The sequence below is a fragment of the Trichechus manatus genome, unplaced genomic scaffold (genome assembly GCF_000243295.1).
Source record: "Trichechus manatus latirostris isolate Lorelei unplaced genomic scaffold, TriManLat1.0 scaffold00124, whole genome shotgun sequence".
Lineage (NCBI taxonomy): Eukaryota > Metazoa > Chordata > Mammalia > Sirenia > Trichechidae > Trichechus > Trichechus manatus.
Window position 1 is genome coordinate 934,131 of NW_004444060.1, and position 25,817 is coordinate 959,947.

Below are 25,817 nucleotides of genomic sequence, written 5' to 3' on the forward strand. Positions count from 1 at the left end.
CGGCTGCTAATGAAAAGGCTGGTAGTTCGAATCCACCAGGTGCTCCTTGGAAACCCTATGGGGCAGTTCTACCCTGTCCTATAGGGGTGGTATGAGTCGGAATCGACATGACAGCAGCGGGTTTGGTTTTTTGGGTTTTTCACTGCTGTGCTCAGGGGAAAACATAAAAGGCAAATCTACCAAAAAAAGAAAAAAAAAAAAAAAACACTTCGTGAAAGTTGAAAATGGCGATGATTAATCTGTACATTTTTGAATTGGTAGTAGGAGAAAATAAGAATATGAGATCCCTTGGCAACCTTAACTATCCTCTTCTACCTTTGAGGAGTTATAAACTACGTTTTCGGAATATCTTTCCCAGTCTTCACTCTGATTATCCTATCCTTTCTCTTCTCTTCCCTGGCTAGGAGCGTGGGCTCTGAAGTCCAAATGTCTAAATTCAAATTTGTGTCTGACACTTGTCTTACCTCAGTTATCTGTTCTGTACATAAGAATTATTTAACTCCTATTTCATTGATTCTAAAACAAAGACTCGCTGATGTTTTAACACCTCTGAAATCAGATAGTATATTAAAATCAATGCTGATCATTTTAATTGGCAGCTTCGCCCCCCCCCTTTTTTTACTGGCCCATAGTCATGGTATACCTCAGATGTGATGATGTCTTAAATATAATGAAGTGTGGTGTAATCTATGTAATCAAATTGTAAAGACTAAGACAGATAATACCCTTTCCATCATCATCATTTTAGCCGTGGATGCTTTGCCTTCCATGAGGTCCTACAAAAACAGATCCCAATTTCTGTGAAAGTGCTTCTATTCTGCAGTAGATAAACGTATAAACGACTCTACCTTAAAAGTTCAAGTAAAGAATCTCATATTGAAATTTATGATATTAATTCCAATAGAATAAAGTATTTTTCCAAGCTAAACAAATTTGAAATATTTGATGATACAACTTCGCTTGGTGGATATATTCATATTAAAATGTTAAACAAAAAGACTTGGCTGGGAAAATGATTAATCAGTCTAAATAACTTAACCTTAAATTTTGGATTTAGTTTCCTGAAATAAAAGCTGAAAGAATATAATTTAAAGAATTCTCAAATGACTTGCAACTCTGTAATTCTGTGCTGTATTATAATCTTAGCAAAAGGTTTGAAGCCATAATAATAATAAAGATTCTCAATAAGAGTACACTTGGCTAAGTATGAATATTATAGACATAATCCTACACAATCCTCATAAAAAGTAAATAAATAAAACCTGAGTTAATTACTATTGTTTACCCTTATTTTATCAATGAAGAAATAAAAAATTAGAGGCTATAACTTCAATTCTGACTATAGGGTTACTATGAGTAGGAATAAAGATTTTACTAACTTGCCCAGTAGTGAGAATTTAAACTCAGACAAACAAAAAAAGCAAACCTGTTGCCACTGAGTTGATGCTGACTCATAGCAACCCTGTAGGACAGAGTAGAACTGCCCCATAGGGTTTCCAAGGAACAGCTGGTGGATTCCAACAGCCGATCCATTGGTTAGCAGCTGTAATTTTTAACCACTGCACCACCAGACAGTAGGATTTATAAATCCCCTATTTTTAATCACCAAGAAAATTGGAAAGAGAATAGACTCCGAAGTCAGAAGGCCTTAGTTTTCTATTTTACTTTTCTCAAGACTGCAGGATTTCCTTGAGCCTTGCCCCTCAGGATATTACACTAATCTTGAATAATTGACAGGATTAAATAAATTAGTACAAAATACTTGAGGCCTTGTATGGGGCTCAGCACACAGTAAGCATTTAAAAATATTTCTGACTTTTATTAACTTTTTTTGTATTATTGTCCATATTGTTTCTTGAGCAAATAGTTTTATGACAGCAGTATTAATATAATAAATGGCTGGACCACCAGAAAACAGAAGAAGCCATGCCTTAATTAAAGTAATTAATATTAAAAAAAGCAAAAAAGAGAAGATTTATATACATTTATGTATATAAATATCCATCTGTATGTGTGTGTGTATATATACATATATGTTCCATGCACAACAAGAAAACAATAGTTGGTTTTCTTGTTCCTTTAAAGAAAGAATTTTGTCTTTCCTTCTTTAAAATTTCTACACCTGATGCAGAATAGTAAATGCATGTTCTTTTAGATAATTTAATATTAGTAAAAATATGTAATGGCAAATTTGAAATCCCCAAATAAGCAATAAATAATTGGTTTTCTTGTCCATTTAAGTCAAAAGTTCTGGATTCTAATATCAGATCTACCATCTATTATCTAAATAACCTTGGCATATTCAATTTATCTTTCTGGGAGTTATATTTCTCATTTACAAAATGAGAGTGTTCTGCCTTTATAAGGTATTTTTCCAATTTAATAGATCTATAATTTTTGACAGGTTACATTTCAATACGATGAAAAAACTCTCCCAGTTTTAAGTAAATTTATTTAAGTGAAAAAGGCAGAGGAAATGATTTTTGTTATCTAAAGATGAAAAGTTAAAACAGCTCTGATTTAATTTATAGGTACATATCAATTTAATTCTCCCGAGTCTGTACCTCTTGGAACCCATCTTGGAAGAATAAAAGCCAGTGACCCTGATGTGGGGGAAAATGCTGAGGTGGAATACAGCATTGCTGAAGGAGACGGAGCAGATATGTTCGACGTCATCACCGACAAGGATACACAGGAAGGGGTTATAACTGTCAAACAGGTTTGTTTTCACTGTCTTCATTTTTTCATTTAGCCCTCTGAAGTTTATTTTTGCTTTTCAATTAAGAGAAGAAAGCCTAGGATTTATTTTACCTGTCCTTTACATACTGTCTATCCTTCATATTCCTGGGGATAGTTGTTGTGAGGTCAATTCAATAAGTTAAGCATCTTTATCACTGACACTTATAAAGTGATATAAAACCTCAACTTCCTGTGCAGATGGTACAGGTATAGGAATACCTAAATTCAAAAATATTTGTTTGTATTCCTCCACGGGAGAAAAAGTAGTCATGTTGCCATCACTGTTATTTCATGCAATTTTAAAAATATTTTAATTATAAATGTGATGGTCTTTTTAAACAGATGAAACATGAAGATGCTATGTGCTTTATGTGTTTTGTTTTTGTGTTTGATGCAGTGGGAGAGAACATTCAGAAACTTTACATAGAATAATCCAGCAAAATATTCATTATTTTATATTGCCCTGGTTCTGTCATTTCATTCACCCCTTACTTTCCACAAATGCTCAGAATAATGAACTCTAAATCTTTTTTATTTTTAAAATACCAATTTTAGAAAAGAAGGAGTAAGGAACTTATATGAATAGGTTGCTAGATCTCTTTATTTTATCCTTCCTCTAAACTGTCACTGTGTCTAACTTTAATAATAATACTTAATTTATATATCCATTAAATAATAATTTACCTTTTACCACTTAAAAACTGAAGTACATTCATTACTAAATGGGAATCAATCATAATGTGTATACCAATATACTTAGTTAACTCCCTATAAATAATTGTAAGGCAAAACAAATGTTTACTAATTTATTTGACATACTAAAGAAGCAATGATTGAGAAAGTTATTTAACCATAATTGTTGTTACCATCAAGAGAGCTAGTTATTAAATTTTGAAATTGTGTTGCATTGATATTTTCTACATTATTTTAATTTTTATTATTTAATGAACTCCAGAATTTAGATTTTGAAACCAAAATCCTGTACACTTTAAGAGTGGATGCAAGCAACACTCACCTTGATCCACGATTCTTACACCTGGGACCTTTCAAAGATACAGCGGTGGTCAAAATATCTGTGGAAGATGTAGATGAGCCTCCTGTGTTCAGCAAAGTGTCTTACTTGATAGAAGTAGATGAAGATGTAAAGGAAGGCAGCATCATTGGGCAGGTTACTGCATACGACCCAGATGCCATGAACAATTTAATAAAGTAAGTACTTTGAGAAAACTTATGCTTTCAGAAGAATTATAATTTTCTCCCTTATTTACAAACTTTGTAGAAAAAAAATTTGCACAGTGTGTGATCAAGCAGTGTAATAATACAAACACTTCCATAGCACAAACTAGTTGCTGGACTATTGTCTTAGTTATCTAGTGCTGCTATAACAGAAATACCACAAGTGGATGGCCTTAACAAAGAGAAATTTATTCTCTCATAGTCTAGGAGGCTAAAAGTCCAAATTTAGGGCACCAGCTCCAGGAGAAGGCTTTCTCTCTCTGTCGATTCTGGAGGAAAGTGCTTGTCATCAGTCTTCCCCTGGTCTAGGAGCTTCTCCATGCAGGAATCTCAGGTCCAAAGGATGTAATCTGCTCCCGGCACTACTTTCTTGGTGGTATGTGGTCCCAATGCCTCTCTGCTCTATTTTCTCTTTTATATCTCAAAAGAGATTGGCTTAAGAAACAATCTAATCTTATAGATCTCAGCAACATGACTGCCACTAATCCATCTCATTAACATCATAGTGATAGGATTTACAATGCATAGGAAAATCACATCAGATGACAAAATGGTGGACAATCACACAATACTAGGAATCATGGCCTAGCCAAATTGATACACACATTTTTTGGGGACACAATTCAATCCATGACAACTATTTCTATATATCTCTGGATATATTGTTTAATCTCTGGACATATTGTCTTATTTGACTCATCACTCTACAAGGTAGAGCCTCTTACTATATTTTTCTGCTGATGATAAGGCTGAGGCACATAGCATTAATTTTCTTCTTATTTTATTATTGTACTCTAAGTGAAAGTTTACAATTCAAGTTAGTCTCTCATACAAAAATGTATACATACATTGTTATGTGACCCTAATTGCTCTCCCTATACTGTGACAGGGCACTCTTCCTTTCCACCCCTGATTTCCCGTGTCCATTCAACCAGCTCCTAACCCTCTCTGCCTTCTCATCTCACCTCCAGACAGGAGCTGCCCATTTAGTCTCATGTATCTACTTGAGCTAAGAAGCACACTCTTCAGGAGTATCATTTTATGTCCCATAGTCCAGTCTAATCTTTGTCTGAAGAGTTGGCCTCGGGAATGGTTTTAGTTCTGGGGTGACCAGTACCGGCTGTTTTGAACTCCATGCTTTCTGGGGTTGCTCCAGTCTCAGACCATTAAGTCTGGTCTTTTTATTAGAATTTGAGTTCTGCACCCCACTTTTTCTCCTGCTCCATCAGGGACTCCATTGTGTTCCCTTGCAGGGCAGTCATTGGTAGTAGCTGGGCACCATCTAGGTCTTCTGGTCTCAGGCTGATGAAGTCTCTGGTTTATGTGGCCCTTTCTGTCTCTTGGGCTAACACTTTGCTTGTGACTTTGGTGTTCTTCATTCTCCTTTACTCCAGATGGTTGGGACAAACTGATGCATCTTAGATGGCTGCTCACTAGCTTTTAACACCCCAGATGCCACCCACCAAAGTAGGATGCTGAACATTTTCTTAATAAACTTTGTTATGCCAATTGACCTAGATGACCCTGAAAGCATGGTCCCCAGACACCCTCCCCTGCTACTCTGTCCCTCCAAGTGTTTGACTGTATTCTGGAAACTTCTTAGCTTTGGTTTAGTCCAGTTGTGCTAACTTCCCCTGTAGTGTGTGCTGTCCCTCCCTTCACCTGAAAAGATAATTTTTGTCTACCATCTAGTTAGTGAATAACCCTCACCCTCCCTCCCCACCCTTGTAACCATCAAAGAATGTTGTCTTCTGTGTTCAACCTTTTCTTGAGTTCTTATAATAATGGTTTTATACCATATTTGTCCTTTTGTGACTGACTAAATTCACTCAGCATAATGCCTTCCAGATTCCTCCTTGTTATGTTTTACGGATTCATGATTGTTCTTTATAGTTGCGTAGCATTCCATAGTGTGAAGATACCATAATTTGTTTATCCATTCATCTGATGATGGGCACCTAGGTTATTTCCATCTTTTTGCTATCATGAACAGTGCCACAATGAACATGGGTGTGCAAATAGCTATTCGTGTGATGGCTCTTATTTCTCTAGGATATATCCCAGGAGCTGGATTGCTGGATCGTATGGTACTTCTATTTCTAGCTTTTTAAGGAAGCACCAAATTGATTTCCAAAGTGGTTGTACCATTTTACATTCCCACCAACAGTGTATAAGTGTTCCAGTCTCTCCACAACCTCTCCAGCAGTTATTATTTTGTGTTTTTTCGATTAATGCTAGCCTTGCTGGGTGAGACGTTATCTCATTGTAGTTTTGATTTCCATTTCTCTAATGGTTAATGATCGTGAGCATTTCTTCATGTGTCTGTTAGCCACCTGAATGTCTTCTTTGAATCTTATCTTATAAAGAGGAGAACAGTCCCAGAGAGTTAGAAGAAGGATGGCAGATGTAAGTGAAGGGGCAACAAGAATTTCTGGGAGCCACCAGAAGCTAGGGGAAAGCCAGCGGGCATTTTCTTTCTCAGAGCCCTCAGAAGGAATCAACACAGCTGTTAATCTGATTTCGACTTCTGGCCTGTAGAATTATGAAACAATAGATTTCTGTTCTTATAAGTAACCCAGTTTGTGGATATATTGTTATAATAGCCCCAGGACACTAAGGTGCATACATTGTGTGATATTAATATACAGACTTCATATTTTTTTACATTACTGTGTTCAGAGTATATATTTTGCATCCTTTTACATTTAACCTATTTCTTTCTTTATATTTAAACCAGGTTTCTTGTAAGAAGCATATAGTTGTATGTTGTTTTATTATGCAATCTAACATTATGTGTCTTTGGATTGAAATGTTAAACCATTTATATTTAATGTGATTATTGATAACAGTTAAGTTTACTATACAACCTTCCAATTATTTCTGTATTTGCCCCTCTCTTTTTGTTAATTTTATGCCTTTTTTGGATTAATTCTGTATTTTGGGGGAGGGGTGGGAAGAAATTCCATATCAATTCCTTTTTAGGCTTATTTACTATCAGTCTTTTTTTCCATTGGTAAGAATTATAGATTAAGAAGTTTTTGTTTTATTTTCCTTCAGTACAGTATTAATTCTATTCTGCCCTTATTTTTCTTAATCTCTCTGTAATTTCTCAGTTGTTCATAGGGATCCTTTTAAACTTTTCTCATTAGTTTTAAGCAATTTGGTTATGATGTGCTCGTCTATATTATGCTTCTCTTGTAGTTGGGGTTCATTGAGCTTCTTGAATGTGTGTTTATAGCTTGGATCAAAGTTGGAAAATTTTCAGCTTCTCTTTAATATTTTTCATTCTACTCTTATATCCTTCAGAGAAATAAATTACAAGAGGTCACTTGAACACAGCCATTGACATTAAGTTTATCTTTATCAACTTTTTTTTCTGTTTGTAATTTAGAATAGTTTGTTATAACATCTTCATCAAGTGTATTCTTCTTTATTCTGATACATTTCATATGCTGCTAATTTCATCCAGTATTTTTTTTCTCACATATTGTCATTTGTTGTCTAGAAATTCTATTTAATATATATATACTCTACCTAAAACGCTTTTTCTTTCCTCTATCTTAGAGTGAATGTAGTTAAAATAGGTGTTTTTTTTTCTTTAGTCATTTTCAGCTAATTCTATCAACTATGTCATTATTTGCTAGGTTTTGACTGATATATATTTTTCTCCTTTTTATGCAGTCATAGTTTCCTGCCTCTTTGCATGTCTGTAATTTTTTATTGGATGGCAGAGATTGTGACTTTTACAATGTTATACTCGGTAGCTTTGCATTTTTATAAATATTATTGAGCTTTGTTCTCAAGTATTGTTAAGTTGCATGAAATACCTTGATTCTTTTGGATCTTTATTTTGTGCTTTATTTGCTGCAATTTGGAAGCCCTAAATGGTGCAGATTGTTAATGTATTTAACTACTAACCAAAAGGTTGGAAGTTTGGGTTGACCCAAAGTTGTGTCAGAAGGAAGGCCTCGTGATATACTTTTAAAAATCAGTCATTGAAAACCCTATGGAGCATAGTCTGACTCTGATACACATGAGGTAGCCATGAGTCACAGTGGACTCTGCTAGATCATTTCCTGTAAACCCATCAGTCCTTAGTCTAGGACTTGTTTTGTCTCATTAGTGAGGCAAGACCTTTCTGAGTAGTCTCCCCCAAGTCCTGTGAATTATGCGGTTTTCCACTCCAGTTGGTGGGAACTGGAATTGTTTTAGATTACATGTCAGTTTGTAATTTTCTTTATTCAATCCTTCTAATGGATTATTTCTATACCTTTATGCTATCAGCTCTCATGCATGTTCTGGTTAGTACTTTAATGAAGAGTTGAGTGAGATCCTCCTCCGTTTCCAGTAGCTCTTTCTTTCTGTGAGACTCTGTCCTCTGCAGTACTTTGCTATGAAAACTCTAGCCACCTTGGCCTCACTGGACACTCAGCATCATCTCCTAAATTTAGGGAGATTGACATACCACATCTGGTTTCCCACTTCCTGCATTGTGTTCTGGAAACTCTTTCCAGGCAGCATACTGGGAAAGTTTTAGGGATCATCTCATTTTTTCCTTTTCTTTAAAGATTACTGGCCTTGTTTCCTGATGCCCAATGTTTACAAAAGTCATTGTTTCATATATTTTGTCTGTTTTTTTTTTTTTTTTTAATTTTAGGTTGGGATGGTAAATCCATCTCTTTTTTTTCATACTTTCCATAAGATGACATTTGAGAGAATTATTTTTAAACATGTTTTTTGATCATACAATCATAGTGATTTATTTTAGATATCATGGATGACACAGGAAATTTTGTAGCAAGTAAGACATCTATAATTCTTCCCTTAATAGATATTCTAGTGTAATTTTGATACATTTCCATTAAGCATTCCAACTTTTAAACAAACAATTTTTGTGTTCTCTATCTCATTTTTATGTAATTGAGGTGATGTACATATAGGTCCATGAGTTTTTTATAATTGTGAATATTTGCCAATGTCATTAAACGTCTTAATACACTTGTATTATATAAATAGCACACTTATATAGGAGAAACATCAGTGATGGAAATTCAGATTGTTTGGAGATTATATATATATGTGTGTGTATATATATTTATAGAAGCCCTGGTGGCGCAGTGGTTAAGAGCTTGTCTGCTAATCAAAAGGTTGGCAGTTAGAATCCACCAGCTGCTCCTTGGAAACCCTATGGGACAGTTCTACTCTGTGCTACAGGGTTGCTATGAGTTGGAGTTGACTCAATGGCAACGGGTTGATATATATATATATATATATATATATATATCCTCCCCTGTATCTGATAATTTCCTCAGGACACATTTTTCAGAGTAAAATTTCTGAGTCAAAGACTGACAATAAATTTGTAATCTTGCTTCCCATTGGATAAAAGTGGCTGGTATTTTTTTTCATGTTTGTAGCAATGCCAGAATAGGTGATTTGTATAAAGTCCTCAAGCCTTGAAGGAAGAGTAGACAGTAACTTCACCTGTAAAGTCTCAAGAATTATGACAAAGACAATGAAAATATTAAGAGAACAAATTAATCTCAAACTGTGTCCCTTGAATTATTCTGCAAATTCTGCCAATATATAAGGCCTTACCTGAAAACATAGGGGATGGTCTGATTCCTGTTAGCATACAAAATGTATGCAAAATAGAAAAGAAAAAATAAATAAAAGCTTTAGATTCCAATTATAGTGTAAAGAAAAGCCAGCAATAATTCAGCAAGGTGCAACGTTGTAACATGAAACTCTTGTTTGCTCTGATGGATTTTAGAAGGATGGCTGGTCCCCAGAGCAAAGATAGGCTATGGTAAGCATCATGGAAGACTATTTTTCAAGGGAGAGCTTGGGAACTAATCCTTATCCACTAGTAAATTTATTCATCAAACATATTTTCTGAAATACATCTGCCAGTTGCAACATATTATGGTTACAATTAGTAGCAGTTGTCAACTCTCTCACCTCATTAGTAATCACAGATATCCCAAGTTATAGAGTTGATGATAGCTTTACAGGTTCTGAAAGAACATGTTGTCTCATTTCACACTTCTTTTATGCTCAATATATATAAAGTTCAACATTTTTTAGAAGTAATCTTTTCTACTGCTGTCAAATTGAAAGTAAGCAAAACACACATACACACAGACAATTGCTGGCAAGAAATTTAGTTATGTAACAATAAAGTGTACGTGATCTCACCATAAGCTAGTTCATGGAAGTGTACTTATATATAGCAGTGTTTCCCTAATATATATATATATATATATGCATATACATATATATGTTATGTATTGCATAGTATATGATAATAGTAATAATAAAACAGTTCCACTTATCTCTTAAAAAATATTGGAACTACTTGGTCAAATGAAATAAGTAATTTCATTATATAGCCAGGTTCTCTTTTTGAGTAGGGATGAAGGTTTCAGATTTCATAGCTAAAAAGTATATTTATGGGGGGAAAAAACTGGAAAAGGAAGAGCAAATCCACAACTTAACTATATAGTTAGTAAAAAGAAGTACCTAGAATCCAGTTAAGGAAAGAAATATTTACCTTTTCTTTGACATATTTTTGCCTATAACTTGTTTGTTATGGTGTCCATAATTTAGTTGCAATGTTTACTTATAGTGAGTAAAACTACAAGGATCTGATATGTGTCTGGCTCTTAACTGTAGAACATAAAGGTGAAAAGCAAACAACAAACAAAACCAGAGTTCAGCTTCCACAGGCTCAATTCTCTTGTGTTCTTTCCCAGTTGTTATATCCTGGCTGTATGTTTGGATCCTCTCCCTGCAGAAGCTATTCATACAAAAATTCTGCCAGTGGTCTTTTTTTTAAAAACTTATTGTTCAAAATTCAATATAAGGAGATCAATAAAATATTTTTGTTATAATAGGTCACCACACGGGACATAAAGATAGCTTTGTTCTTGGGTTAAGTATTTATCAGGCTATCTCTGGTCATTTGTTGTAATTCAATGTATTTACTATTAATAGGTAAACCAGAACATCCTATTCTGTGTTGAAAATAGAACTCTGTCTGCTAAATAAATGAAAATTTTCTGTGGGCCTTGACAAATTATAAAGCATCATTTGCACTAGGGCAAGATTTCTGAATACAGACCTGGATGTTTGCAATTTTCGAGTTAAGTGAACTATTTATAAGTCATCAAAGTGATTCTTCTTTCTAAATTTTTAATTGGAAAATTAATGTCTTTCAAGGTTGAACATAAGACTAGGTCATCCAGAAACTGTGACTTATTTTGATCCCACATAAGCTCCAAATGAATCAAACCTGAGCGTGGATGTTAGAATTGTTAATTATTCCTCAGTCTTATAAATCCCCATACTAATAATATTTAGGACAAGTAGCAAAATGTGACAAAATATATTTTTATTTTCCTTCTTGTTCAATGCAAACAGTAGGAAGAAATCCAAAATCTATTCAGCCATAAGAAGATAATGGTTAATTATTGACCTTTCCAACAACGCAGAGGAATATTTACAAGAGAATATTGTGAAGTGTGGAACCTTGGTACACATTGGTTAGCTTGGCTGCTAACCAAAAGGTCAGCAGTTCAAATCCACCAGCCACTCCTTGGAGACCCTATAGGGCAGTTCTACTCTGTCCTATAGGGTCTCTATGAGTTGGAATCAACTCAACAGCAATGGGTTTGGTTTTTTCGGTAATTGTGAAGTGTGTTCCATTAAACTCATAGATATGGTTGAGTTATGTTTGCTTTCTTTTTGTTCATTTTAAGTTTGTTTTCATTCATAAGCAGAAATTGATGTATGTAGAGAAAATAAAACTTTTTTTGTTTTAGTAACTTTCAGTGTTTCTCTCTCAAATATATTACAAAAGATATTTGTACCAATATAAATAAATTCTACATTAGTTACTAAATTGTAGGAGGGTTCAGATTATATTTCTTAAATTCAGCATATTTTTTACAATGATAGATCAGCTCACATATTCACATATCCTTTATTAAAAACAACCCCAAAAAATGAACTCTAAAATCTAGATAAATATATTTTCATCCAATATTACAAAAGAAGTCAATATTTCACAGTGTTAAATGAAATACCTTTTACTTATATTTGTTAAAGCCAGTGCCAGAAGTGAGTATATTACAGATTTTTACTGGGAGCTATAATTTTTCAGCTCCCCAAAAAAACATTTGCCGATAGCCTTTAACATGATATCTAGAAAAGTGAAAAATACACCAGATACTGGTTAGTCTGCTTGCTGTCCTTCATTGCTCCTCCTTTTTCTGGCCTTAGTCCAACCACTTTATCCCATGGTCTAAAGCCTTAGCTACACAAAGCTTAGTCCATGGACTTAAAACATGGGCTTGACCAAAGAGTTTGTTAGAAATACAGAATCCTGACTCCCACACCAATTAACTGAATCAGAATCTCATTTTTAACAAGATTCTCAGCCTATACATATGATCATTAATATGTAAGAAGCACTCACTTTCTTATATAGCTCCATTAAAGAATCTATAACAGAAAGTCAGACGTAAAAATGATGGCTAGCACTGCATCATGTGGACTGATGTAACTAAAGGATTTGCATGCAAGCTAGCCTTTTAAACATATCTCTCTTTTGAGAGTATATTAGTTCTCTGTTGCTGCCATAACAAATTTCCATAAACTTAGTTTTTAAAATGACACAGATTTGTTATATTATAGTCTTTTAGGTCAGAATTTCAGTAACATTCTCACTGTGTTAAAAATCAAGGTCTTGCTATCTGATGTCTCTAGAAAATAGTTTCCTTGCCCATTCAGTTTGCGTGGTCATCTGAGTTTCTTGCCCTTGTAGGACTGAGGTCCCTGTTTCCTTGCTGACTATGAGCTGAAGGATCATCCCCAGTTTTTAGGGGCTACCTTCAATTTTTGGCTGGTGGCCTCTTTCTCCATCTTCAATGCCACCAGTGGTGGGTTAAGTCTTTCTCACACTTGAAACCTCTCCTCTTTTTTTCTTCTGTCAGATTTCTCTGATCCACTTTTCTGCCTTCCTCTTTCACTTTTAATGACTCATATGATTCGATTGAGGCTATCATGGTAATCAAGGATAATCTCCCATCTCAATGTTCTTAACCTTAATCACATCTGCAAAGTTACTTTTGCCATGCAAAGTAAAATGTTCCTAGGTTCTGCTTATTAGGGTGTGGACATCTTCGGGGGAGGGAGCATTATTCTGTCTTCTGTAGAGGGATAAAAAGTTTCAAGTAAATGATTTCATATCCAACCCTGATGAGAACAAGTCACATAAATCTCTGATAAGATATCATTTCGTTTTTTATTTAGAATAAGCTGGAGGAATAGACTGGAGGAAAATCTTTGATTTAGCTGAGATGTTCTCTGAGTAGTACTTCATTCAAGCGCAATGTATTTTATAATACCCTCTCTGTATGTGCTTATATTCATAGAGGACTCTGGACACACTTTCTTATGTTTTGTTGTTGTTTTACATAATTTCCATTTATTCAATGCTGTTTGGACTCTATCAAGTAATTACTGACTTTTTAATATGTCTTAAGCACTGCAATAGTCCTATGATAGGATAAGTGAATCAAACGTGATTTAAAAGCTCACTTAAAAGCTGCCACAAGGACTCTTGAGTATAAGTAATGACTAAACTGTACGTAATTATAGAATAGTAACAATGGAAGCGGTTAAATATAGCAAATTGTTTAAATGAAAATTGTTTTAAAAAATGCAAGAAAGTTATTAGCATCTTACAGATTACGTCTTTGTCAGCTCATTGTGTGAATTGCCTAAAATTTAAGGAATAATGGAAGAACTAATGATCATAAACAGTGCTAGGACTTATGCATCTGTTTTCTGCCAGATACACTGTGGACCGGCACACTGATATGGACTGGATTTTTAGTATCCACTCAGAAAATGGTTCTATTTTCACTTTGAAGCCCCTTGACCGGGAATCATCCCCTTGGCACAACATCACAATTACAGCCACAGAAATAAGTAAGTTGGAGATAAACCCATCTGAACACATTATCTTTCACTAAAGTGGTGAAAACATGGCATTAAGTAGACTCTTTTCCTTGAGAGATAATTTTATCATTAGGAAAATCTGAAAGAAACAATTCAGAGTGTGTTAGATATTTATATTACTTTAATGATTATCAAATTATTCATTTGTTTTAAACTTGATTCTTTTTTACACCTTACTCTAAGATAGAAATATAACTTATCTTCATACAAATAAACTTATTTGGCCTAAGGAAATTATCTACTATAACTAATACTTTGTTCTCAATCATATGCTGCTTTTTTTATTGTTGCCTTCTATTTGCACCATGTAAGCAAACTGAGATATTCATAAACAATCCAATCCAGAAGGTGAATACCACAGAAACGATCCGTTGCTAAGTTACAAATGAGGCGAGTGGCATCACTGCTTCTCTATAAATGAGGCTGAAATTTTACATATGTTCTCATTGCAGATAACCCAAAACAAAGTAGCCACATTCCTGTCTTCATCAGAATTTTAGATATCAATGACCATGCACCGGAATTTGCCACCTACTATGAAACATTTGTTTGTGAAAATGCAAAACCTGGGCAGGTAAATAAAATTATTATAAACTTGCTTGAAATTTTCTCCCTGAAAATCAGATGTGATTGCATTAATTTATTTTCACTACTTTTTCTATGCAGACTATTATCATTCATCCTTGCTACTTCTTTATCTCCCCTTATCAAAGAACTTGTAGTGATTTAAAAACAAAACAAAATATTTTTTTAAACTTATTTTGTTATGGAATCTATGATACAAAAGGGGAAATCACATTACATGCTTTAATTTACACACTGGGTATATAACAGATATCACAAATGTAAAAAGTCAGATTATTAATTATTAAGCTGATGCTGAGTTATATTCATGAATAGAATGGATATAAATTATTAAATAACACATGAAGCAAATACAAATTGCTCTCTGCTAATATAAAGGGCATCACTATTTTGTTGATTACATTTTGCTGCATCTAATGACTGTCAGAACACTTGGATATATTTTGTGCTTTTCTCTTAATTTTCATGTTATTAGACTAAAAGGTATATTTATAAAATAGTTACAAGATCCCTTTATAAAGTAATATTCTGGATATCACTAAAATACTTTTTGACAAAAGAAATTTTAACTAGTTATTTAGATTTTTTAGGTAAAAATGTAGGCAAATAGTAAGAGTCACCTATAATCCCATCACGTCTTTTTAAATATAAAAAATAAATACAGCTTTTCTGCTATTGCCAAAGAGATACATACCACACACCATTCTCATACACAAATACACAACTGAGATTTTTTATTTTTATTTTTATTTTACCAATATAGAATCATTACCTAGCTACTGGGACAAAAAAAACAAAAATATCCCCACTTTATAACAGGTAATGAACATCTTCTCAGTTCAGTAAATGATTATTTTTAATTTGATGCTTAAGTTTCATAGCATAACTATAGTTTATTCAACTATCTTCCTATTAAAAGCATTTTATTTTCCAACAAAATATTACTATAACCTACAGGATTGTGATGAGAATTAGAGTACATTTATATTCATATACTACCTGGCATTATTTTCCTTTGATATCAAGGGGGAATAAATAAATTTCATCCATAATTACTGATAGATGCTGCCAAGTAACTCTCCAAATATGTGACATAAAAAGTGATACTCCCACCAAATATACATGACAGCCTATTTACTTGGACAACACTTAGTTTTAAATATCTGTAAATACGCAAATATCTCATAATAATTTTAAGGTGAATTCCTCCCAGATTATTGAGGTTAAACATTGTTTTTCATAAAATGTGGCCATTTAAAAAAAATCTTTATAGCCTATGTATGTATTATTTGACCATTTGTCTATTAGTATGCTGATCCTTTATTAATTCATGTAAGTTCTTGATATATTACATTTGTAGTATAATATTTTATAATAAATTATCATTGATATTATGTAATTATAATGACTATAGTCTGTGATATTACTATTAAAATTTCTATGCCAAAAATTCAATGTTTCTGTTAAAATGAACCGAGATTAAAAAAACTATGTATTTTAAGCAACTAATATACACTCTCTTAAAACATGGTTGAACAATGGCCTATATAATCTCTTCAAGAATCCAGAGTGTTATAATCAAAGAAAAAATATTGCTTATGATTTAAAATATTACTAAAATTAGATTTGTTATTTGCTACTTAGAATGAGGTGGTAAATGAGCAAGGATATTAGATTTTATATACATTTTTTCTTTTGTTATGCTCCAATTTTTAAGAGTGTATTAAATTCATATTAATAACCATGTACTTTCAGAAGTGTTTGTAAAGAAACATGTGGTTATGTGTCACTCTGTCAATAAAATGAATGAAATATTAAATATCAAATTAAAGAGTAAAAGCATTGCCTGGTGAGTATGCAGAGTGGTATGGTTATAGAAGGGATTCAGTAACCAAGACAATGGCTAGATTAAAGTACTGTGAATTTCAAATAATTGCTCATCACAGAATGTTGGAAGATTATAACTGGAAGTGGTGCAACTGTTTATTTTTTTGGAAGAGAAATCTGAAAGTAAAGGTAATTAAATGACTGCAATTTCAAATCACACAAATGGCAGATCCAGGACTAGAAAAACAGGCACCCTTGGTGGGTAGCTTCGTGCTTTTTCCAAAATAAAATGGAAATATTCTGCACAGTCTGTTATTTGCTGTTCCTTCTTACACTAGGGCACACTTCTGACCTATATTAAGGACAGCCAAGAGGTGCTGCAATTTCTAAACTTTGATAATGTTTTTACAAATCTTTAAAACCATTTATTTATACAATTACCTAAACTTTTTAAATGCTATTCAAAGAAAAGCGAGCAATTTTAATAAAATATATAGAATAATAGTAATGTGGTCTCTACCTTTAAAATCTGTTGCTTTCTGATATATGATAAATTGTTCTTTTTTTCTAAAAATGAGTTAATAGCATTCTTAATTTGTGGGTGTGACCGTGCTTAGCACTTGTGTAAAAAAAAATATATATATATATATATATATTAGTTATTTTCTTGGTCTTTGAGAAAATTGTCCTCAAGTAGAGTCAAGAAATTGGTACTAATTTATAATAGAGTAGTACTCTATCTTGGGGTATCTGGGTAGCACAAATGGTTAAGTGTTCAGCTATCAACCGAAAGATTAGAGATTAGAATCTACCCAGAGTTGCCTGGGAAGAAAGTTCTAGTAATCTGCTGCTACAAGATCATAGCCATCAAAAACCCTACAGAGTGCAGTTCTATTCTGAAACACACGAGGTCGCTATGAGTCAGAATAAACAGGACAGCAACGGGTGCTGCTTAGTGGTGGCGCTTTATAAAAATGGTAAAGGAGGATAGACGTGGAAGTGATCATATTTTTCTTTAACTATGTATATGCCAATGGCAGGGAAAATGACAGTGATGCATAGTGATGCCCTACAAACTAACAATCAATGAACATTTTTCATTCTTATTTAAATAAATTACATTTGACAGAATCATTACAAACCTTTACATGATTTTTAGAAAAGCAATTTTTTTTTTAAATTTCAGTAATACATTTACTGTTTCTGTTTGTGTGTTTTGTTTTCTTAATTGATTATTGGTTCCAGTTGATTCAGACTGTCAGTGTCATGGACAAGGATGATCCTCCCCGAGGCCACAAATTCTTCTTTGAACCAGTGCCAGAATTCCCTCTCAATCCGAACTTCACCATCGTAGACAATAAAGGTAGAGCACATCTTTAAAAGTGAAATGTATGAGACCTTCAAATATAAAATTACAAACTGGTCTGAGTGTGCTTTTGCCTTTCTTTTCCCCCAGATAATACAGCAGGAATTATGACTCGGAAAGATGGATATAGCCGCAACAAAATTAGCACCTATCTATTGCCAATTTTAATCTCTGACAACGATTATCCGATTCAAAGCAGCACTGGCACGCTTACCATTCGAGTGTGTGCCTGCGACAATCAGGGGAACATGCAATCCTGCAATGCAGAGGCTTTGATCCTCTCGGCTGGCCTGAGCACGGGGGCTCTCACTGCCATTCTTCTATGTGTCCTCATACTGTTGAGTAAGCAATGCCGCTCTCAATGCTCGTTTAACTTACAAAATGCACTCCCTCTTTGCCCAGTGATTGTACACTGAATAGCACTCTTCTCTTTAGCTCAAAATTGCAAAATTTTAACTTGTTCATAAAATTGTTCTTTCAACTGGAATAAAAAGATGTCTATATATATATGCACATTTATATGGAGCCCTGGTGGTGCAGTGGTTACGGACTCGGCTGCTAAGCAAAAGGTCGGCAGTTTGAATTCACCAGCCGCTTCTGGGAAACCCTAGGGGGCAGTTCTACTCTGTCCTGTAGGGTGGAAATGAGTTAGAATCGACTCCATGGCAACAGGTTTGGTGTTTCTTTTTTCTTTTGATCACACACACACACACACACACGCACATAGGTGTGCGTGTGTGTCCCCCGTGGAGATAGGTTTAGCTTTCTAGAGATCAAAACCCAAGAAATAATGAGTAGTGTTAAAGGAGCCGTGGTGCAGTGGTTAACAGCCCAGCTGCTAACCAAAAGACTGTCAGTTTGAATCCACCAGCTGCTCCTTGGAAACCCTATGGGGCAGTTCTACTCTGTCCTATAGGGTCACTTTGAGTTGGAATCAACTCAATGGCAATGGATTTGGTATTTTATATGTATAATATTTTAAAATATTCTTTTAAAATATGTTTTATATTTATAGTGTTTAGTGCTATGTAACCATGATGACTGTTCTAAAAGCCGTTGGCTCTAATAATTGATTCAATATTCATATTAACTCTATAAGATAAAAACTTTTATTTTTATATAGAAAAGCTAAATAATTTGTCAGAAATCACTCATTTAGAAAGTGCCTTAGCTCTACCTAGACTGTTCTACTTAAGAATTCTCCATTATTCTCAAAACCAAAGACTTCTTTATCTTTACATGCAAAATACCAAAAAACACTAAATTATGTAAATCAAATATCTAAATGACAGATCAATTAAAGTTGTCATGAAAATATAATTTTTTTTCATTTTTTTTGGTAGCGATTATTATGTATAGGTACAATACATCAAATTCAAAAATGAAAGTTTAGTTTTCAAAATGTCACTACGGCACTGTGGTCATACCTAGCCCTGCAATATTTTTAAAGTAAAGTCATGCTTCCAGTAGGAAATGTTTTATTGCGCATACCCTAACAGGACAACTATTTAATTCAATTAAACAGTTGTTCCATTATAAAACACTCCAAAAAATTGTTTCTATCAAATATTCATCCAAAAATGCTTATGCTTAGGACAGGAAAGCTAGCCAAATTTATGTTCTAATGCTCATATGTTCTCGCTCCTTTTCACTGCAAATCCTTTCAAGCGATCTGGATGAAATCCCTTTGGCCAGATATCCTTACAGGACTTCAGTGAGGGATTGATAAAAGTGAGGGGAAAAAATTGTCTCAGTTGAAATGATCCAACTATTTAGAAAAACATTTTTTCCAGGGTCATTTAGAACACACACACCACTGCCATCACCATCAGCGGTCCCCACCTCCACCTGCTGCTAGAATGTTCGACTCTTCTGTAAAATATTTTTGTATCCCCATGGAGATTCAAATTTGGCTTATTCTTTGAGCTAAATGCTACAGATTTCATACTGTTTGTTCAGACAGTTCTATTTTCTTAATTTAGAACAATATGAAAACAAGTATGTTGCAATTGATTTTTTTATTTCTACATTACTGTAGTACACACACATAAGCAGACATACATGGGTGGAAAGAAGCATGCCTCCCACAAGAAAAAAATAAAAGATAACGTTAGCAAACTGAATTCTCTAAACTTTTTCTCTATGCAGGAATTCTAGGAGGCTTGTTTTGAAAAGTTTGCCAGCTTTTTGTACTGAGCAATTTTGAAGGCACACATTTCCGATTTTTTTACCTTCCCATCTCATTGCCCAAATGTAGAGTTATTTTCTATTATTTTTGTTAAATTTCGTTGTAATTCAAAGGATTTTATTATCAAAAATTACTAAGATGCCCTTGATCTTATTGTGAGTCCTTATACTAATGGCTAGAAATAGTTTCTGCAGTTCTATAGTTAAGAGAATCTGCTCTTTGCAAGATAGTTAGTGAAATAGCACGGGCAATATTTTAGAGCTACCCTGTTCCAGGAGCCCTGGTGGTGCAGTGGTTAAGTGCTCGATTGCTAACTAAAAGGTCAGTAGTCCGAATCCACCAGCTGCTCCTTGGAAACCCTATGGATCATTTCTACTCTGCCCTATAGGGTTGCTATGAGTCGGAATCAACTGGATGGAAGCAGGTTACCCTGTTCCTGTTTAATGCAGTTTCTAGTTTGTACCTGTTATAAGTTGAAGTGTGGGTTAAAGCTTAGGTCAGGGCTTTTAAGCTTTTTATTCTTTGGTGGTTCATGAAGTTTATGTACCTCCTTCTCAGAAAAATAATTTAAATTCATAAAAATAGAATATATATGAGAAAATATAAATATAGTTATTTCAATTAAACAAAACAAAAAAAATGTGCTTGTTTATTAAGGTATAAATGCCATGTTCTAGAGGCAAGGCAAATGTTGCACAAAATGATGGTTTGAGATATCTCTCATGACAGATACATCAGTGTTTTCTATTAGTTTAATAGTCATATGTACTGTTATAAGTCACACTTTGATGCCTATATTCAAAATGAAAGGAAATGCTAAATTTCAGTTACAAATTACTAAAAATATGATGTATTTTTCTCCACTCCTTATCCTGGTCTCAATGAATTTTATTCACGTATCCTAGATAAAGAACTCCAGTCTAGAGAAATGAAGCAGTTAATTTTGACCTACCTCTGGAGAAACAACTCAGAATATATTCTAAGGTTCATTTGTGAGAGTTAGTAAAGACTATAATTGCTAAGCACACCTTAACAAAATAATGGCACTTTAGGGTTTTTATTTTACTTATAAAAAATAAAGTACTTAAAATTAATTCATTCAAAATTATATTTAGTAAGAACCCACTTTTCACTTTTTCTACTTCGTGGTATAAATGTGATATATTTAAGACCTATGTTGGCCTTAATTAATTTTATGTTCATCTTTTAATAAGAGAGAGAGTACAGACTTAACTCATTTTTACCAAAAAGTTTTAAAAAGTCTCCAAGATGATTCTGAGCATAACTCATCATATACAGTGAAACCTGTGAAAGCTGGAACTAGACAGGATTGCCTTGTTTTTCTGTGTCTCGAAAGTTTTTCGCCTTTGGCAGAGTGCAGTCTTACCACTTTTCTATCACTGGTTTTAGTGGAAAATATTTGAGTTTTCCTTCTCTGACAGGTTTCTGCCTTATACACGTTCTGGCTTTTGTGGGTTTTACTCTATGAGGTCACGTACATCTCATAGAGTCATTTAGAAAATATTCAGTTGGAGCCCAATTTCTCTTGGGATAATATCAGCATTTAAATGTTTGGAAACAAATGTACATTTGGGAAGAGAGAAGGGTCAAGGAACTTCAGTTGAATAAAATCAAAAGCCATGACTGAATAAAGTATCTCAGTCTTAGCTCCATAGGAGAGTGAGTCTTGAAAGTAAATTAATGACATTGTGATGTCTGTTTCATTATCAATACAATGCATACAATCATTGGCCCACCGCAGTCTGTATTTGTGTAAGATAGTTACTCTTTTCATCCGCAGTAACCATAACACTGCCTACACCCCATAAACTTTATTCACAGAAGTCTTTCACAGAAGTATAACATATTTAATTGTGTATAACGGAATCTCACTATTTTTCTCTTTTTTTTTTTTTTTTGATTGTTTGTGTTGTTTTGTTGATAGTTTTAGTTGTGCTGTTTGCTGCATTGAAGAGACGAAGAAAAAAGGAGCCTCTGATAATTTCAAAAGATGATGTCAGGGACAACATTGTGACTTACAATGATGAAGGGGGCGGGGAAGAAGATACTCAAGCTTTTGACATCGGCACACTAAGGAATCCTGAAGCAAGAGAAGACAGTAAACTTAGAAGGGATGTAATGCCTGAAACTATTTTTCAGATAAGGAGGACTGTGCCTCTGTGGGAAAATATTGACGTGCAAGATTTTATCCATCGAAGATTAAAAGAAAACGATTCAGACCCAAGTGCACCTCCTTATGATTCACTGGCAACCTATGCCTATGAAGGGAATGACTCCATAGCAGATTCACTCAGTTCTTTGGAATCTCTCACAGCAGATTGTAACCAAGATTATGATTACCTCAGTGACTGGGGACCTCGTTTTAAAAAATTGGCAGATATGTATGGGGGTGATGACAGTGACCGAGACTAATAGTATTGTATGACTTGACCAATATTAGTGGAAGTACTGTCTTTACTACTAGACTGAGTGGCCTGCATTCTCTTTCTGGGAGGAAATAAAACAAAATCGAAATCACAAACAATACGTAGGTGTTGTCTTAGTAAGGGTTTCCTTAATCAGTAAGTTTCTGTGAATGAATACGAATGACATAGATTAAAAAATAATAATAATAACCAGTTCACCCTCTTTGCCTAACAATCTCTGAATGAAGGTATATCACATGAATAATCAATAAAAATACTTAGAAGGCTTTTTGTGCCTTTTCTTAGATAAAACTTTATAAATGTTTTCCTAATTGACTTATAGTCACCTTTCCTATTAAATGAAATGTTGTGCAACTGCTTTGTAAACTAAAATGGAAAAAATGTATCCCTAAAGAAGTAGGAATGATTATTACTGCCATATTTATTTAGTTGAAGAATGTCTTTGTGTTAATTCATTCATATTTTTATAAATGTATATTTTTATGAAATAAACTAGTATTTATAAAAATAAATTTTATTTTACTTAATTCTTAGAGGCAGTTCTGATCTCACGTAAACCTGGAAATTGTAAATCTTGAAATGTAAAACTTGATTTACTCAGGGAAAAAGGAGCTAAGAAATTACTCCATGAGGTTGGAACTAGAATGTGGTGGGAGTATAAAAAGCTTTGGTACAGGCTGTGATTTTCTGTCTCAATCACTTAAACATGAACACTAGTTTTTGAATCACTGATGTCTGCCCATCAATAGGATATGAAACACGTTTGGAATATAAAATACTATAAATATAGTATGGATAATAAACTTTAAATTTTTTGCACAAGTCTTTACTATTGGAATAACTAGTGGATTTCATTTGAGACTAAATGAAGTATGTATAGGTAATGTTATGTAGATGAAGAAAAAAATCTAAATCACTCTTCCTACATCAGTAGTATAGTTTTTGGAATAAAAATGATAGTTTTGATTTTTTTTTTCACATGATCAGACAATTCATGGAATATGAACTCAATTTTGGGTAACATATCTAAACTTTGTATAGAAAAACTATGTTTTAACTTGGTGATTTTATTGAAGATATTCAAAGTCATTTTATTTGAGGAAATCTTGAACAAGCTAGGAACATGTAGACTAGCAAAAAGAAATATTAAATGATGTGATGGTTCACTAATGATTGGGATTGTCCACAAAACAGAATATAGGCATCTAAAGACATGGGAATGGAGAAGAAGAGAGAGGGAGAATAGGGCAAAATAATTATTCACAAATTTCTGAAGGACTGCCTTGCACAGAATTTGCCCTGTGTTGGCCTGGAAAATAAAACCTAAACCAAAAGATGAAAACAGGATGACTGCATCTTAACTATTTTTTGTGTCAAAAATTATCCTTTTCTCCATATTTTATTGTTGTTGTTAGGTGCTGTCTAGTTGGTTCCAAATCATAGAGACCCTATGTACAACAAAATGACCCACCGCCTGATCCTGTGCCATCCTCACAATGGTTGGTATGCTTGAGCACATCGTTGCAGCCACTGTGTCAATCCATTTCATTGAGGGTTGTCTTCTCTTCCATTGACCCTCTACTAAGCATGATATCCTTCTCCAGGGACTGGTCCCTCCTGATAACTCGCCAAGCTTTAAGGAGCAAATGTCATCCCTTCTATGATCCTTAAGTGGGATTCCTCTAGGCAGAATTTTACGTTGATTAGTCTGTTACCAAGACAATCCAGTTTAATAGCAAATACTTACCCAACTGTAGACATGCCCTTGTGTATTCTACTATGTTGCTGTCTTGTAAAATTTTTGAAGGCTGAACCTATCTCAATAACTTTAGTCATCACCAATATCTAACATGTATTAAAGATTCAATTCAATGCTAAAAAGAAAAATACTGAGCACTAAGGGTCATTTGAAATCGTCACAATGATTAGAATTCCTCAGATGATCAAAAGTAGGCATTAGAACATAATTCTTGCATAATTAGGGGTGTTCTAGCATGGACCATACCAATATTTGGAAAGTAGAATACAGAGAAATTGAAGGTAGATAAAAAAATTAATTACACATCTACTAAGGCCCCTTGTGGTCACAGCTTTCTACAGTCACAGAAGGGATAAATGGCAATATGTAAACAAAATCTAAGGAGGCCTGTGCAGACTGTAAGTGTAATGGCTGTTTAGAAAAGAAGAAATTGTGAGGAGTTAGAGGGGAGAGAATCATTAACTACACTTAGTCTGACTGAATTTACTATGCCTGAAATTTAAAGAGCACTACAATAAACCAAGGTCCTACAAATCTGTAGACCTACAATTGCTATGAAAGAGTCATATTGATTCAAGATAGAATTAAAAAAGGAAGGAAGAAAGAAATAAAAGTGTCATTAAGTCGATTCAAACTAGGAATGCTCATCGTAGGGTTTTCAATGGCTATGATGTTTCTGAAATGGAACACCAGAAATTTCTTCCCAGGCACCTCTGGGTGGATTCAAACTGCTCTACCCAAGGACTCCTGAAAGGTAGAATAAAACATACTAAATGTGTAAGCTTGATTATGAAAAAGTGTTCATATTAACATTTTTACTATCATTTTTTGACAATTAAATAATGAGGTTATTTTCTCAGTTCTCCATGTTCTCGATCTGTGGAATAACTGATAAATGAACACTGAAATCTTTATAAGAAGGGCAGAGCTAAGTTTTCATATTTGCTAATAGGTGTACTGTTGATTTTGCTGAAAATTGGAAGGTTGGATTTGATCAAAGAAATCACCAGATCTGTGTACTATTAATACTTTCTGTAATATGTTGTTGTTGTTGTTGTTAGGTGCCCTCAAGTCGGTTCTGAATTATAGCTACCCTATATACAATAGAATGAAACACTGCCTGGTCACACACCATCCTCACAAGTGTTGTCACACTTGAGCTAACTGTTGCAGCCACTGTGTCAAACCATCTCGTTGAAGGTCTTCCTCTTTTTCATTGAGCCACTACTTTACCAAGCATGATGACCTTCTCCAGGGACTGGTTCTTCCTGATAACCTGTCCAAACTACATGAGATGAAGTCTTGCCATCCTTGCTTCCGAGGAGTATTCTAGCTGTTACTTCTTCCAAAACAGATTTGTTCTTTCATCTGGCAGTCCATGGCATATTTAATATTTTTCAACAGCATCATAGTTTAAAGGTATCAATTCTTCATAGGTCTTCCTTATTCTTTGTCCAGTTTTGGCATGCATATGAGGCAATTGAAAATACTATGGCTTGGGTAAGGCATACCTTAGTCTCAAAAGTGACCTCATTGTTTTTTAACACTTAAAAGAGATCTTTTACAGCAGATTTCCCCCATACACTACATCCTTTGATTTCTTGACTGTTGCTTCAATGGGCATTACTGTGGATCCAAGTAAAA

General features: G+C 34.0%; 1 protein-coding gene across 3 annotated transcripts in view; it reads left to right on the forward strand.

Moving 5' to 3' along the window:
- The window catches only part of CDH9 (cadherin 9), an 86,257-nt gene extending 63,336 nt beyond the window's left edge, over positions 1-22,921 (forward strand). The window contains exons 5-11 of one of the 3 annotated variants that reach the window (XM_004384604.2): positions 2,532-2,719; positions 3,695-3,948; positions 13,835-13,971; positions 14,454-14,575; positions 17,659-17,776; positions 17,870-18,121; positions 21,913-22,921. In XM_004384604.2, the coding sequence (XP_004384661.1) occupies positions 2,532-2,719; positions 3,695-3,948; positions 13,835-13,971; positions 14,454-14,575; positions 17,659-17,776; positions 17,870-18,121; positions 21,913-22,400 (1,559 nt within the window). In that variant the 3' untranslated portion in view covers positions 22,401-22,921. The remainder of the gene's footprint in view (positions 1-2,531; positions 2,720-3,694; positions 3,949-13,834; positions 13,972-14,453; positions 14,576-17,658; positions 17,777-17,869; positions 18,122-21,912) is intronic. The other 2 variants (XM_023738879.1, XM_023738880.1) reach the window with 2 other exon arrangements.
- The last annotated feature ends 2,896 nt before the right edge of the window (positions 22,922-25,817 follow it).